General features: G+C 38.5%; 1 protein-coding gene across 2 annotated transcripts in view; it reads right to left on the bottom strand.

Annotated features, from left to right (window-relative positions):
* The window catches only part of gpc5c (glypican 5c), a 180,365-nt gene that overhangs the window by 143,690 nt on the left and 19,874 nt on the right, over positions 1-16,801 (bottom strand). For both annotated transcript variants that reach the window (XM_022664952.2, XM_049477309.1), the window contains exon 2: positions 9,658-9,819. In XM_022664952.2, the coding sequence (XP_022520673.2) occupies positions 9,658-9,819 (162 nt within the window). The remainder of the gene's footprint in view (positions 1-9,657; positions 9,820-16,801) is intronic.

Here is a 16,801-nt window from a genome sequence, read left to right as displayed (position 1 = left end):
ATTTTTAATGCATTTAATGCAAACATAATTTACGATGATTTTCCAGGTCATTAAAGCAGCGTCTTCAGGTGTTGCTGGTTTGTGGGTCTTTCTACTTTTAGTTTTGTCTTAAGTGATTGATCTTATTTATTTTTATATCTGTATTCTGTATTTTCTATGTTTAATGTTTCGCCTGATTCTTTGTCCTGTGATCATGTTGTAAAAAGCATAATACAAATAAATTTGATTTGATTTGATTTAAGTTTTTTAATTTATTTAATTATTTTATTTGTAATAGTTTTGTTATTACTTTTTAACTTATTATAATTTGTTTCTTTTATTATTATTTTTTGTACTATGTAAGTTTGTTTTAGCTTAGTTTTTTAGTTTTTTTATTAATCTCTTATCTTCTTTTCATCTTAATTTCTTATCAATTAAGCCTCTTGTTTAGTTTGATCTATTTTTATCCTGTATTCACTGTTATTTTAAAATGTACTTTTAATTAAGAATAATTAAATGTAGTTATTATTTACTTGTCGTGTCAATCCCTGTTTTTGTAAATGCTTGGCTACGTTGAAACTGAGGGTTGCTCTAAGTGTACTTCCAAATCAGAATTAAGGTGGATCGATCCAAATAAAAATATTCTCATTTAGAGCATTTATTTGCGGAAAATGAGAAATGGCTGAAATAACAAAAAGATGCAGAGCTTTTTTTAAGTTTTACGAGTTCACAAATCAATATTTGGTGGAATAACCCTGGTTTTCATGTTATCCTCCACCAGTCTTACACACTGCTTTTGGGTAACATTATTCCACTTCTGGCTCCAAAATTGGATTGTGACCAACTAACATCTTAAATCACTACGTTCAGAGGTTTTTCAATGGGGTTCAGGTCAGGAGATTGAACGTCAACTTATTTGAATGTCAGTTATCAACCACAGGATGACATCAAGTGACCTATAAAAAGAATGGCAAAGGGCAGCTGGGGTGAAGGCGGGAAAAAGCTAGAAAAAGGAGCTTCTTCAATGAGAAGCAAAGAGAATCCAGACTGAAGATCATAAGAATTGAAATGTGTGTGAATAAAATGTGGGTTTTCCTACCCTTTATTGATTCTAAACTCTTCCTTAGATACAACTATAGTGTTGTTGTTGTTTCTAAATGAATACGAACTTGTTTTCTTTGCATTATTTGAGGTCTGAAAGCTCTGCATCTTTTTCGTTAATTTGACCATTTCTCATTTTCTGTAAATAAATGCTTTAAATGAAAATATATTTACTTAAATTTTGGGAGAAATGTTTTCGGTAGTTTATATTATATTAAAACAACAATGTTCATTTTACTCAAACATAAACCTATAAATAGCAAAATCAGAGAAACTGATTAGTTTTGTACTTGTTTTCCAGAGCTGTATTTGTTATAGATTATGGATGTGTGTAGAGTGTGAGGTAAAGGGGTGTGGTTGAGTTTATTGTTCTCTTCAGTGTTTCAGTTCATAGCAATCCAAACCCATTCAAACATCCTTTCTCGGCATCATTAAATTGTCCCCCCATGGTCTTTCTTCATGCATCACTTCTTTCTTATCCAGCCAGAGCAGAGCGAGCTCCAGCCGGCCGGTAGAATCTCTGTTCACTGTGGTTTGGTTCTTTTCCAGGCTGGACTGTAGCTGGAGATTTTTCGTTCTTTAGGTTTGACTACATATCCCACATTTTTAGTCTTTTATTGACCTTAGAAACGAAGGGAATGGGCTTTTTTGGATTTGTGCCATTGGAGGACTGGTTTACTCTACATAAAGCAGTTGTTCTCAGGCCTGGTTCTTCTCACAGTTTGGTATTTTCTTGTTGTAACACCCTTGATTTGACTAAACAGTTAATGAACTCCAGGTTCTCCATTATTGGGGTCGTTCTGGAGTCCTGTAAAACTCCTTCTAGCTTTTATTTATATAACCAGACAAGCAACCCTAAATCCCAAATGTGAAAAAGCTAAGACAATGCATAAAAAAGCAAATACAATTCATTTCTTCAACCCTAGAACCCTAGATTTCCTCCTTCCATCTATATTCTTTAAGATTCATGCATTCAGGTGATTTTTATTCAATGTTAGTGATGAAGAGTAACATATCCTGTATTTTATGGGTGTAATTTATCTGATTTGAGTGTTTTTAGTGTGTTTAAATGGCGCTCACATGTCTCAGGAATGGGTGTACCAAAGACTGAGTTCCCAGCAACATTTTTTCATTTTTTAGGACATTACCTGTTAAGAATTCCCTGATTTTCCAATCATTTTCCTGCCTTTTTTTACAGGGTCATCCATGGTATCTTTTTTATTTTATGTGATGTTTTATGTTGTAAAATTAAAGAAGGGTTCCAAAACTGGGTTCCAAAAATTTGTGTTGTACGAACAATGCCTGCGATTCATACGCTCACACTGTGCGATCTGACTGACGCATCAAACGCAGCCTGTAGATGGCGCTGTTTCTGTGTACAATCGCACAGTTCAGCAGAACAAAGTGTTATGAAACTGCATATCTTTGCTAACTTGTGTCTGTGAATAGTTAAACAGAACAATAATACATGATTTGTTGCGTAATACTTTAAAAAACAGAATGTTAAAAACAATTATCTGTGGTAAAAGCTGAGCTAAAAATGAATTAAGGTTAATTAAGGTTTAGAGACGACATGGACAAAAAGGTGGCTCTGCTAAGTACTGATATAGATTGGGCTGAATAACTTTGCATGTCACACTTTTGAGATTTTTATTTGATTCAAGTTTTAAAAAAAACGTGTATAATTTCCTTCATTTCATTTCACAAAATTAAGAGCTACTTTGTGTTGGTTTCTCAATTAAAATCTCAATAAAATAAAACTTTGGACAAAAATGACGAGTTTCTTCGATTTTACTAAATAAAAAACCTCTGGAATATAATCAAGAGGAAGATGAACTGCTTGAATTTTTGCACCAGGAGTAAAGCAGCATAAAGTTATCCAAAAGCAGTGTGTAAGACTGGTGGAGGAGGAGAACATGATGCAAAAAAAGAGGGTTATTTCACCAAATATTGATTATTTCTGAACTCTTAAAACTTTATGAATATGAACTTGTTTGTTTTCTTTGCATTATTTGAGGTCTGAAAGCTCTGTATCTTTTTGTTATTTCAGACATTTCTCATTTTCTGTAAATAAATGCTGTAAATGAGAATATTTTTATTTGGAATTTGGGAGAAATGTTGTCTGTAGTTTATAGAATAAAACAAAAATGTTTATTTTACTCAAACATAAACCTATAAATAGCAAAATCAGAGAAACTGATCAGAAACTGAAGTGATCTCTTCATTTTTTTTTCTATAGCTCTACAATACATGCGTTGTTCAGCTACTATAGCTACTTAAAAGCCAAAATTATTATTTTTTGTCCCAATACTTTCGTCCATATACTTTAAGCTTCAACTGTAGCAGAACAGATCCAAAAAAAATGATCAAAAACCAAGATCTGCTCTGAATCATGAGGTTCTGAGGAATGTTCTCAAAGTCTTGTGGAATTCATGTCATGAAGAATTCGGTCTGTTTTGAGAACAAAAGGAGGCCTGAGCTCTTTCTTTCTTTCTCTCGCTCTCTCTCTCTCTCTCTCTCTCTCTCTCTCTCTCTATCAGACGTTTTACTGTAATACCCATAATAACTCAGTGTTGCCAAAGCACACTATAAATCCATTTAAACAAAATATCAGACATATTTCTTACATAACTCAGAATTAATCAGCTGCCCTTCACACCATGCCAAATTAAAACAAACCATCCAATAGAAACAGTCCAAATTTGGTTTAAAAAAAAGCAGATTAAAGTATACTAAGCACCATTATTATGCTATAGTGCACTAAAGTACAGTGTTCTCGTGGAATTATTATTATATATAAAATGGAATTATTTTAAATATACTTAAGTAACATTTAAACATTTTAAACTACTTCATGTGTGAAACCCCATATTCCATATTTTAAATATGCTTACAGAAACAATATACATTTATTACAACTGTATCACTATTATTATACAGCATGTATATTAGAGTATATGTACTAAGAATTGATGTTAAATATATTTTGTCGCTGTCCAATGAAAAACAAGTATCTTCATTTTTGTCGATTTTTAATTTTCTACATAATTTGAACAGTCAAACTGTCTCTCACACTGTACCAAAATTTATTGATGAACAGACCAATAGAAACTCTTCAAAATTACCTGAAATAAACTATTTTTACATTGACTTCCATTGAAAGTTTAGAAGGTTTTTTCTCTCTCCTGTAAAGTTGCTGTTTTGGAGATATGCGATATACAATATAACGATATTCAGTACATTAGAATACAAATACGCTTCTTGTTCCTGTCTTTTGTAAGTAGTACACTTCTAGTATATTTACATATTATATTTAATATACATTTAATTATAAATTCTCCCTTTTTTCTCCCCAATTTATCGGGCCAATTATTCCTCTCATTCAGCTACTACTAAGTTGTATATCCCCCCTTATTTACTAGTGAAGCTCCCCAACACCAGGAGGGTTAAGAAAACCAGCACACACCTCCTCTGATACACATGCTAAGTCACAAGTGAAGACTCCGCCTCTTTTAGAACCTCTTTTTGCCAAGTAGCATCACAGCGCTAACAGCGCTCGGAGGAAAGCGCAACGACTCTGTGGTTCTGATACATCAGCTCACAGACGCAGCCTTGTGCTGATCCACATCACCCTAGGAGTGATGAGGGGAAAGAGAGAACGCCATCTGTAGCTCTCTCAGGGCTCCAGCAGCTGATGATGGCAAGCTGCATGGCCGGGATTCGAACCAGCAATTTCGACTGCTTGATCACTCAGCGCCTGGTTCTGTATCTGTTAAGTTATTCTTTATTCTTTGGGTGATCAGAGGTGTTGTAATAAAACTCAGTGTGATCAGTGTTTCAGTGTTTCAGTGGCGGAGACGAGGCGGGGACAGAGCGTCTCCGAGGAGACGAGACTGGGACAAACCCAAACTCCTGATTTCCGTAATTCTCTCAGGGATGGGTTCTGATCCAGATCCACACAGGAAGCAGCACAGCGAGTCCAATTAGTCCGGGGATCAGTCTTCCCCTCCCTCTCCGGACCTGTGAACTCATACAGCTCTGGCTGGAGACCAGAGGGAGCAGCCCAATAACAACGATGGGAAAAAGAAAAGACAGAGAGAGGGAGAGAGAGAGAGAGAGAGAAGTAAGAAAGAGACAGGGAAAGACAGAGAGATGGGTAGAGCAGAGAGAGACAGAAAAGACAGAGAGATGGGTAGAAAAGGAAAAGAAAGAGGCAGAAGACACAAATGGATAGAGAAGAAAGAGAGGGACAGAATAGAGAGAACCTGTTAGAGAAGAAAGAAAGAGACAGGGAAAGACAGAGATATGGGTAGAGAAGTAAGTGAGAGAGACAGAAGAAATAAAGAGAAAGGGGATGACAGAGAGATGGGTAGGGAAGGAAGAGAGAGAGAGAGACAGACAAGACAGAGAGATGGGTAGAGAAGATAGAGAGAGAGACAGAAGACAGAGAGATCTGTAGAGAAGATATAGAGAGAAAGAGACAGAAGAGAGAGATTGTTAAAGAAGAAAGAAAGAGACAGGGAAAGACAGAGAGACGGGTAGAGAGGGAAGAGAGACAGAAGACAGAGAGAACTGTAGATAAGCTAGAGAGAGAGAGATTGTTAGAGAAGAAGAAAGAGACAGGGAAAGACAGAGAGAAGGGTAGAGAAGGAAGAGAGAGAGACAGAAGACAAAGAGATCTGTAGAAAAGATAGAGAGAGAGACAGAAGAGAGAGAGAGATTGTTAGAGAAGAAAGAAAGTGAAAGAGAATGACAGAGAGAAGGGTAGAGAAGGAAGAGAGACAGAGACGGAAGACAGATCCCACAATCAAACTGTGTTAATATCCTCCCACTGATCCCTACCGCACAGTACCGAAAACATACCAGAAACATACCATAGACGCACCAAGCACGCAACGAAAACATACCGAAAACGTACAAAAACAATCGACAAACATACCGAAAACGTACTGTACTGAAAACATACCAAAAACACACCGAACTGAACCAAGAATGTATCAGAAACGTACCAGAAACATACCAAAAAACATACCACAAACATACCTTACCGAACCAAAAACATACCCAAAACATACTGAACTTTACCGAACTGTGCCGAAAACATACAGAAAAACATACAGAAAAAGCACCGAAAACATACTGAAATCACACTAACTGTACCAAAACTGTACCAAAGACATACCAAAAACATCCCAAAAACGTACCTAAGGCGTACCAAAAACATCCCAAAGACGTACCAAAAACATACCAAAAATGTACTGAACCGTGAATTTTCTGTACCGTTACACCCCTAGGAAAGACGCAAGTAAACAGATGAGTAGGGTTTTTCTGTAGTGTAAAGTGAGAATGTGGTGTATTTGGTGTATTTGCTGTATGAACAGTGTCCCTGTCCCCCACGTCCCTCCAGGCCTCTTCTTGACCTGCAGAGCATCTGATGAGTAAAATCTCCCAGAGCCCATTAAACCCAAACATCACAATCACGTCCCCCAGTGCTTTAAACACCTCCTCCTCCTCCACCTCCTCCTCCCGCTGATCCCTCCATCATCCCGGCCGTAAAAGGCCAGTGCGCAGTGATCAGCGCTATTGTTTTAACATTCCACCTTTCTCTTCCGGCTCTGAGCACATACCAGTGTCTCCCAGCGTCTCCCGGCGTCTCCCAGCATTCCCGGCATTCTTTTACAGCCGGAGCACCAAACCTAACATCACGGCTCTCAGAAACAGTGTGGAGAGAGGAAGTTCTGCATGTGTTTGGTCTGAGAAATGGACAAAAAGTGAGTGAATTCAAAAAATTAATCTTTCACTAAAACAAATCTTTTTATTGAACTGATTCTAATGATTCAGTTCATCTAAAAGAGCTTCTGCATCACTACTAGTTAGCTTCTGTAAAGAATGAACCAACTGAGTTTTTGTAGTCCTTGTTTAACTGTTAGAACTACAGGTCAGAAAGCAGGTCGCAGTTCTGGAAAGAGGCGCAGTTCTCCGGCTCAAAATGTTGCCAGATTGGGTGGTTTCATGCCAAATGTCAAAATTGTCTGGAGGAAATGCTTTGATTTGATGGGTAAACAAAACTGAACAAAAGTGTTAAGATTTTTGAAATTGAACTCAGTGTTGTAGTTAGATAGGTAACCATGAAGACAGAGCTTTTAGTCCCACTGATAGAACGGGTACTCATCAGTGTTGTAGTTAGATATCTAACCCTGCAGAGACAGAGCTTTTAGTCCTGCTGATGGAAGGGTACTCATCAGTGTTGTATTTATATAGCTAACCTTGCACAGACAGAGCTTTTAGTCCTGCTGATGGAAAGGGTACTCATCAGTGTTGTAGTTAGATAGCTAACCCTGCAGAGACAGAGCTTTTAGTCCCGCTGATGGAAAGGGTACTCATCAGTGTTGTAGTTAGATATCTAACCCTGCAGAGACATAGCTTTTAGTCCCGCTGATGGAAAGGGTACTCATCAGTGTTATAGTTAGATATTATGCTTATTTTTATGTACTCTATTTACTTTTGCACAAAACACATCATACAAACATGCAGATAAACCCATTTAAATATTGTTTTTTTGTAATTAGTTTTTGTAATTTAGTATTAAAGATAATTAATTATTTTATTTATGATCATGTTGGAATAAAACCTGTGATATTTTTGATATGATATGATGTTTTTCTCAGTATTTTGGTGGATTTGAAACACGTTTTACCCAGTGAATTGGTTTTATCTGAATCCCACTGTAACAATCTGGCAACCCTTATGGCTCGCTGTCCGCTCCGTTTGTTCGGCTTTCTGTTGTTGCTTAGTAGCGAGACCCGCAATGCATTTTGGGACACATTTAGCTCGCTTAGTAAGCAGCAATGTTTACTATAAATCATGATGCATTATGGGAGCTTTTAGAGACTAGAAGCTTCTATGTCTGTTGAATGCCTGAGCGAGTCTGAATGTGTGTGTATAAGCTGGAATATGTGTGTGTGTGTGTGTGTGTGTGTGTGTGTGTGTGTCTGTAATTATGCTCCAGTATTCGTTCACACTCACGTGAATGGGGCTGTAGTGAACGGTCAGCAGTGGCCGGCTCCACCTGCCAAAGCAAACAGGCGGTGACGGAGCTCCGGCCAGCTTGTTAAAGCTCCACCACTTGCGGGAGCTCTCGCTTTCAGCTCAGCTTTCCGCTTACATGCACCAGAACAAGCTCCCCCGCCGCAGGAAGCTCCCGCATTCAACAGGAAGCTGTGGGATCCTCGCATACCTCAATAATTACTAACTGATCTGCGGTTGTGTTACTGCTGACGGTGGATCCCAAACATCCCTTTCAGGCAGCTTCCTCTTACAGCGTCCACAGTTAATCCTGTTGGATGTGGTTGGTCCTTCTTGGTGGTATGCTGACATTACCCTGGATACCGTGGCTCTTGATGCGTCACAAAGACTTGCTGTCTTGGTCACAGATGCTCCAGCAAGACGTGCACCAACAATTTGTCCTCTTTTGAACTCTGGTATGTCTCCCATAATGTTGTTTGCATTGCAATATTTAGAGCAGAACTGTGCTCTTAACCTGCTAATTGAACCTTCACACTCTGCTCTTACTGGTGCAATGTGCAATTCTTGATGAGTTCAGCACAGCTGTTAACTGAAAGCCTGAATTCCAGGAGACTCTACCTCATAAAACTGACTGAGATCTAACTATCAACTTCATATGTTTTTCTTCGTAGTTTGGATAACTGTAATATTAATCTACAATACAGAACATTTTTAAAATAAGCAAAATTTCTGAATTGCTTTGTGCATTTCTGAAAGCATTGGAGAAGTAGAAATGAAGGAAATGAAAGAGAACAGCCTACAGGCTTTAAATATGGTTTCATTTTGAAAAGTATGCAGTAACATCTGACCCTGCTTGTTTGCACAGCAACTGTTTATGTAATTTTGTTCAAGTCTCAGGAATTATAAACAGTATTTTAATTATTATTCCCCCAGGCCTAAAGAAACAGCTGCTGTCACAGTAAATCTGACTTCGGTTACCAGTATTAATCACTAATATATCAACTATGAGAAAACAGATTTATAAAATAGAAGCTAATTAAGATTGAAACTAAGCTCATTTAATCCTCTGCTAGCAAATCGAATACAACTTTACACCAATCGCAGCCAAAAAAACATCCATACTGACTCAGCCAATCACCACGTAGCTAATGCCAGCTAATTATCTTTACCCAAAACCTTAAACAAATACATCTTCTGCTTCCCCTTCACCAATCACAAGCAGCTAAACCACACGACTCAGTTAGCATCTGTGCCTTCAGCCAATCAGGAGCCAGCGAGACCTTTATAGAAAGAATTGATTGGCTGGTGAAGGCATGACCTCAATCATCTTTCAGTCCATCCCAATCTTCATCCATCCATAACTTATTCTGTCCATCTATTATTCCATCCATCCAACAATCCCTATCTCAATTGGTCCACCTATTAATTCCTTTTTTTTTCCAACAATCTCTATCTCAATTGGTCCATTGTCTATAACTCTGATTATGTTATCTGTAGATCCGGTTATTATCTCGAGTGGATGGATGGAGGTGTGATTCTGTCTATCCGTACCGTGGAATGCGGCTGCGTGTGCTGAGAGCAGGGATTTGAGGTCGTAGCTGTAGGATCTGATGTTCTGCAGCGTCTCCTTCACCACCGCCACCCTGTAGCTCTCCTCCATCCGCCGGGTGCAGCAGGACGGACCGTCGTGTTTACACACCAGCAGATCCACATCTGCACCAGACAGACAGACAGACAGACAGACAGAGAGACAGAGAGACAGAATGAAATGCAGTGTTTATATAAAACATTATGTTACACAGCATCAGACATCTCCCAGTGATCCCAGTTCATCACACTGGGCAGTTCTATCATTTTATGCAGCAGCTTAGTCATAAGACCCTATTAATATCTCCTTCATATCCTCATTAGGGGGATGATCTAATGCCCCCTGCAATCCGAGACCCTCAAATTAGGCCAGTCGTACACACACACACACTACACACACACACACAGCAAGGGACACTTAGTGCTGCTTTTATAGAGCTGAATATATTAACTATATATATATATATATATTTATACATTAATATGTTGGACATTCCAGACACATCCGAATAAAACATCTTGAGTGGCGCAGTATAATGTAATTACATATATATTAATTTGATATTAAGTATACATAAATAACTACCCTGAAAATACAGCATATATGAGATAGAATAATACAGAACAATGTTAGAAGAAAGTTAATTAAAGTATATAAAGTAATGACAACTTCAAATAAGTAAACAATTTAAGAAAAAAAAAATAGTGAACATGAAACAATTTAAGACTTGAATTAAAACTGGTTACAAATTAAAAATGATAGTGGCTCCAGTGGTCTAAGGCGCTGCCACTATGATCAGAAGATTGCTGGTTCGAATCCCGGCCATGCAGCTTGCCATCAGCTGCCAGAGATCTGAAAGAGCACAGTTGGTCTTGCTGTTTCTCTCTGGGTGGGTACAGTACAGTAGATGGCGCTCTCTCTTTCCCCTCATCACTCCTAGGGTGATGTGGATCAGCACAAGGCTGCGTCTGTGAGCTGATGTATCAGAACCGCATCAGTCGTTTTTTTTATTCATTTTTAAATGTCTAGTTGTGGTGGCAGGATTTGGGCTCTTGCTCCTGAATATTCATACATGCAAACATATCACCTCTGATTGGATAACAGCACTGTGACACAGGAGGCAGCGAGACAAACAACAGTTAGAAACGTTTTAAAATAAAGATATTTTTACTCTAACTAGAACCGAAGTATTCTAAACATCTAAACACCTACCTATCTCACTTGTAATTGCCTGGTGGTGTTTTTCCTCCATAGACTAATTCTAACCATTTGTTTCTTAACTCTGAATTACTGGGTAAAGTATATAAACACTGATGTGTTATTCGCACAAATAACACAGGAATGAACAGCATGCTGTTCCTAGCGCTGTTAGTTATCTCTTATCTGACGAGACGGCGTCGCTGATTGGTTTCAGCTCTACCTGTGGGCGGGTGCTTCATGTGCAGCATGAGACTCAGCTGAGGGGTAACTATGGTGGGGGTGAGTTGTTGGGTGGGGGTGAGTTGTTGGGTGGGGGGGTGGGGTTGTTGGAGGAGTGAGACAGGGGGCCAATGCGATGAAACTCGACCCCAAGAAATGTCTCTCTCTCACTCTCTCACTATCCGTCCTCAACCCAAACCAACAAACCCAGCCTTGTGCCACCCGTTCCAAATCCAGCCCTGAAACACAATAGGGGTGGATATCTCTCGCCCACTCTCTCTCTCTCTCTCTCTCTCTCTTTCTCTCTCTCTATCGCTCTTGCGCCGCATGCCCTGGCGACGCATCACCGTGGCTTAATTATCCAGGACACACCAGCTGCTGTGTGTCCCAGCAGAGTGAAGTCATAACTGACCTCTGTCCCCCTCTCGCGCCCAACTCACCACCCCCCCCACTCTGTCTCTCGCTCTCTCTTTCATTCTGTCTGTCTTTCTCCTCTTAACTTCATCTTTCATTCATTCCCTCAGTCGTTATAAAGTCATTTATTTCTAAAGTTTTGAGACTCCAGAGAACCGCAGTGATTCACTATTATTCACTAATGGAGAAAACACTTATGGAACACTGGTGAACCTTCCCAGGAGTGACCGGCCAACCGGACAAAATTACTCCAAAAGGGCATGAAGAACTCATCCAGGAGATCCATAAAAAAGAACCCAGAACAACATTTAAAGAACTGCAGGATCTCACTAAAGCCTCAGTTAAGATCAGTGTTCATGATTCAATAATAAAAAAGAGACTGGGTGAAAATCGTCTCCATGGGAGAGTTCCAAGATAAAAACACTGCTGTTCAGGTAGCTGCGCTGTTAAAATAGCAATGCGCCAAAGTCAGGAGACACTCTGATTGGTTTATTTCACGTTACGCTCAAAATTAACCACATCCATGATTAATTAAGAGAATTAGTCCATTTTCGAGACATTTTGAGACGTGCAAGATGTACTTTTCCCGTCGTTATGATAGCAAAGACACACTGACATGCCCTAAGTTAAGCTAAATGGTGCACGATATAAGGCTCGCCTATAGAAACAGACATACAAAGACAGTCAGAGAGAAATATAGAAGCAGATAGAAAGAGAGAAAGAGAGAAATAGAGAGAGAAAAAAGAGGCGTTTGGCTCTACTGAAGTCAGGCTGGCAGTGCACGGTACAGTCGGAAAGTTCTGGAACGCTGTTCTGTGGTCAGAATCGCTTCATAGCACTTCAGACAAAGTTCCTTGAAGTCCAAACCAACACTTAGAGACTTTGGAACCACTTTTAATGGTGTTAATTGTGGAACTGGAGTTTCATCAACCGCCAGAGAACTGGCTGGAGTAAAAACGCCATTAGTGCCCCAGAGGAAAGGTGCAGCAGAGGTAATTGGTGTTTCAGGGTCACTTCAAGTCAGCTTTCCATGAGTTTTTAATGGTGAAGCTCTGAGTTTGGGGAGGGTGGGGCTGATTCTGGACCTGAGTAAACAGGAATCTTCCAGCTGGACGGATTACTGATTGTGGTTTTAATGGTATGAATCATAGAGCATCATTTCCACATTAGAGAGGTTTGAAGTCTTCACTGAAAAACAAAAGCCAGGAGACCCATGATCCACGAGACCAGGTGTCTCAAACCAGTGAATTTTAAGTTTTGGAACAGAACAAAATGTACTGAAGTTGAGACAGTATGGAAAACACACAAATAAAAAATAAAAATAAATCAATAATGCAATATTTCCTAGCATTTACTCAAACTATTACTCATATCTCATTCAACAAGCCAACAGATCACTTCATGATCCATTCACTTGATTAAACAGCTCAGTTTTATGAGGTCGAGTCACCTGGAATTCAGGATTTCAGTTAACAGCTGTGCTGAACTCATCAAGAGTTAATTACTTGAATTTCTTGTCTATTAATGTAAAGTTTGAGAGCATCAGTTAAAGTAAAGTAGTGAAGAGGTAGACTTACAGGTATACAGTGAATAGTGAATATTTGAGTAATGTTCTAATCCAGATTATGAGAAGAAATAAATATGCAACTAAATAAAGATTAAAAATATTACTTTAAGAAAAAAATGAAGGTAAGTTAATATAAATGCCAGTTTCAAGAACTTTGAATTTCTAGAGTTTTGCTTGTTTATCTTGGTAACAGAAAACAGAGGTGCTCCACTGACTGAATACAACCTAGACAGACACCAACAGTCTTCACAGATTCATTGCTATCTCGGCACAAACCCAACTTTTACATCAACAATAAACAGAATAGTAAATAAAATAACATTGCTGTTCCCGTAAATGAGCTGCTGGAGCTCCTTCACAGCGTCAACCAGCAGCTCAGTTTCCTCTGCTGAGAAGAGTTTGTTGGACACGTCCAGGTAGCTGCACCGTTACAATAGCAATCCACCAAAGTCAGAGCTCACCTGATCTACTCTTAAAGGGAATGATGAGCAAGAGACACTCTGATTGGTTTATTTCACATTATGAAAATTAACCACACCCATGATTATTTAAGATAATTATTTCATGACTTTTGCACAGTTTGAGTTTTGCAAGGTGTACTTTTCCCGTTGTTACAATAGCAAAGACACACTGACACACCCTAAATCAACTTTGACTCCTTGCTACATTTTAATTTCAGCAGTAGATCCACAGTGAAGCGTCCGGAGTTCCTGACAGTGAAGTTTAGATGTTTGCTGATGCCACATGACAGTGCAGCTCTCAGGAACATTCTTAGCGGCTTGGTCTTCCTCCCCCCAGCATGCCACTGCTAATAGATCCCACAATGCCTTTCACAATCCCACATAATCCAGAGAAACTCAGAGCTGGAGGAGACTGACTGAGCGGAATGGCATCCAGAGAACAGGAGAAGGAGCATCCATTACTCATGAAGGAAACGTCCCTGTGGAGTTTAGCATACCTCAAAAACCTTAGTGTCCGTGTCAAGCTAAATCTTGTAGACCATCTCCAGAGTGGCGGCTTTCCAAGAGTAAGAAAAAAAACACTTAGCTTCCAATGGACGTCAATGTAAAGAGATTTCAGAACATTTTTATTGGTGCATTCATCGTGTAATTTGGATTCCCAATCAAAAATTGGTATGACTCCATTTAAATCTAGTCCTAAACTAGCACAAATATTTGGCTTACATCCACATCAATTGCTGCATGTTTTGAGAAGATGCCACTGATAAAACCTTTTTTGGTCGTCGTAAAGTAATTCATTTTAAAATGTGAAACTCATATATTATATAGATGTATTAAACACACAGAGTGATCTATTTTAAATGTGTTTATTCATTTTATTGTTGATGATTATGGCTTACAGCCAATGAAAACCCAAAAATCAGTCTCAGAAAATTAAAATATTGTACCAAAATTAAGACCAATTGGTACTTTTTGCAGTGTGGGCAGTGTGCCAAGTCCTGCTGGACAATGAAATCATTTTCGAATACTAAGAGTCCCCTATTTTAGTGATCTATAGTTGAGTTGTTAGCCGTGCACTGTGCAGCTTGATTTAGGGTGTAGTGTCAGTGTGTCTTTGCTATCGTAACAACGGGAAAAGTACACCTTACACAACTGAAAACAAGACAGTACATTTCCAACGTACGGCCAGAATAATGGTAGTTTTTGGAAGTCAGGCTTCCCCGTCCATCAGACACCACAGATCAGCTGATCATGATCCAGGTTATTCACCTGCCTCAAACCTTCCTCAATCTGCACTACTGATTACATCCAAGTTTATATGAACTCTAAATAAAAAAATTGTAACTGTTGCTCTACACCTGAGTTTACTTGACTAAAATTACGCTAACTAACCCAACGGTTAGCCGCTAATGCTAATGCTGCTGCACCCAGCCTTAGTGTGAATCTAGAAATCTAAGCTACCAGGACTTTGTTTTCTCATTTGTTTTCTCAACTGCCTGCAATCAAATAAAAGTCAAGTTTCTTGTTGCCTGTTAAAAAAGAGCTCATAGAAAAGATCTCAAGCTTTGATGCTGGTGATTAATCTGATATAACCCGGCGTGATAACGTTACCGTCCCCAGAGTGATCAGTGATCACACTCCATCACACTCTCCGTAACTGGATCCCTGTGTTTAAATCAGGCGTTTATATCGGACTGTGTGTTTTGAGGGATTGTCTAATCGGTTGTGTCTGAGCAGGAGGTCCCATAGGGGCGTTAAACCCCATAATCAGACACAGGTGACGAAATCCTGCCGTTTAATTGGCTGGATTAGATCTTAATTCCCTTCCTATAGCTCACACCAGCGTGACCCCCAATCCTACGTCTCAGAGCTGAGGTGATGTTGAGCTCAGGCTCTGGAATCTGAGAGAACATGAGCTATCTCTTACAAAAAATGAGAATAAAACTCAATTTTAATGAACAGATAGATAGATAGATAGATAGATAGATAGATAGATAGATAGATAGATAGATAGATAGATAGATAGATAGATAGATAGATAGATAGAAAACTATAAGATTCTAAATTGCTATTTGAAGAATATATACATAAATATATAAATACAAAAACTATACAAAGTGTGGAAGTAATCAGCCGTCGATATGATGTAGTGCAGTAATACAGAATATATTAAGTATAGGTTAGATAGCAGGTATCAGCAGATACGACAAATACTAAACACGAAACATAAGGCGCATTAAGCAACACTAGTAAGGAACAGGGGTGTCGCCATGTTTCCCTTCTAATTCAACAGGTCCCGCTGCTGGGTGGTGGTGGGAGAAGTTAAGTAAAGCTAAGCTAAGTAAACAAAATATAAGTAATTAAAAAGATATTAATTAAAAAGCTAATAATTAAAAATATATATATTTTAAAGTCAAACAAGTGCTGGATGTTGAAAATTGTTCATTTGGGTAAGTAAAGATTTTCCGTTTATTTACAGTAAGCTTAGACTTCCAGATTCACACTAAGGCTGGGTGCAGCAGCATTAGCATTAGCAGCTAACTGTTTGGTCAGTTAGTGTAATTTTGGTCGACCAGCCACTCCTGGGAAGGTTCACCACTGTTCCACATTTTCACCAATTGGGGGGAAGAAAACATATTTTTCTCACAATGCCATGAAGGTTTGGATTTTTTACTTTCTTAATAATAAAAAAAACATTTATTTTAAAATTTGAGTTTATTTGTGTTGTCTTTGACGAATATTATTTTTTTTTGATGATCTGAAACATTTAAGAAACAAACACTTTTTCACACCACCGTATGTTTTATAAAAGAGCTAATGAATAATTAAAAGGCCTAAATTGAGGAATTCAGAACTTAAGTACAGCTCTGGAAAAACAAAAACTAAGAGAGCACTTCAGTTTCTGAATCAGTTTCTCTGATTTTGCTATTTATAGGTTTATGTTTGAGTAAAATTATTATTGTTGTTTTATTCTATAAACTACAGACAACATTTCTCCCAAATTCTAAATAAAATATTCTCATTTAGAGCATTTATTTACAGAAAATGAGAAATGACTGAAATAACAAAAAAGAGTTCAGAAATCAATATTTGGTGGAATAACCCTGGTGGTTTTTAATCACAGTTTTTTTCATGCATCTTGGCATCATGTTCTCCTCCACCAGTCTTACACACTGCTTTTGGATAACTTTATGCTGCTTTACTCCTGGTGCAAAAATTCAAGCAGTTCAGTTTGGTGGTTTGATG

The sequence above is a fragment of the Astyanax mexicanus genome, chromosome 4 (genome assembly GCF_023375975.1).
Source record: "Astyanax mexicanus isolate ESR-SI-001 chromosome 4, AstMex3_surface, whole genome shotgun sequence".
NCBI lineage: Eukaryota > Metazoa > Chordata > Actinopteri > Characiformes > Acestrorhamphidae > Astyanax > Astyanax mexicanus.
This window is presented reverse-complemented; position numbering and strand designations above follow the sequence as displayed.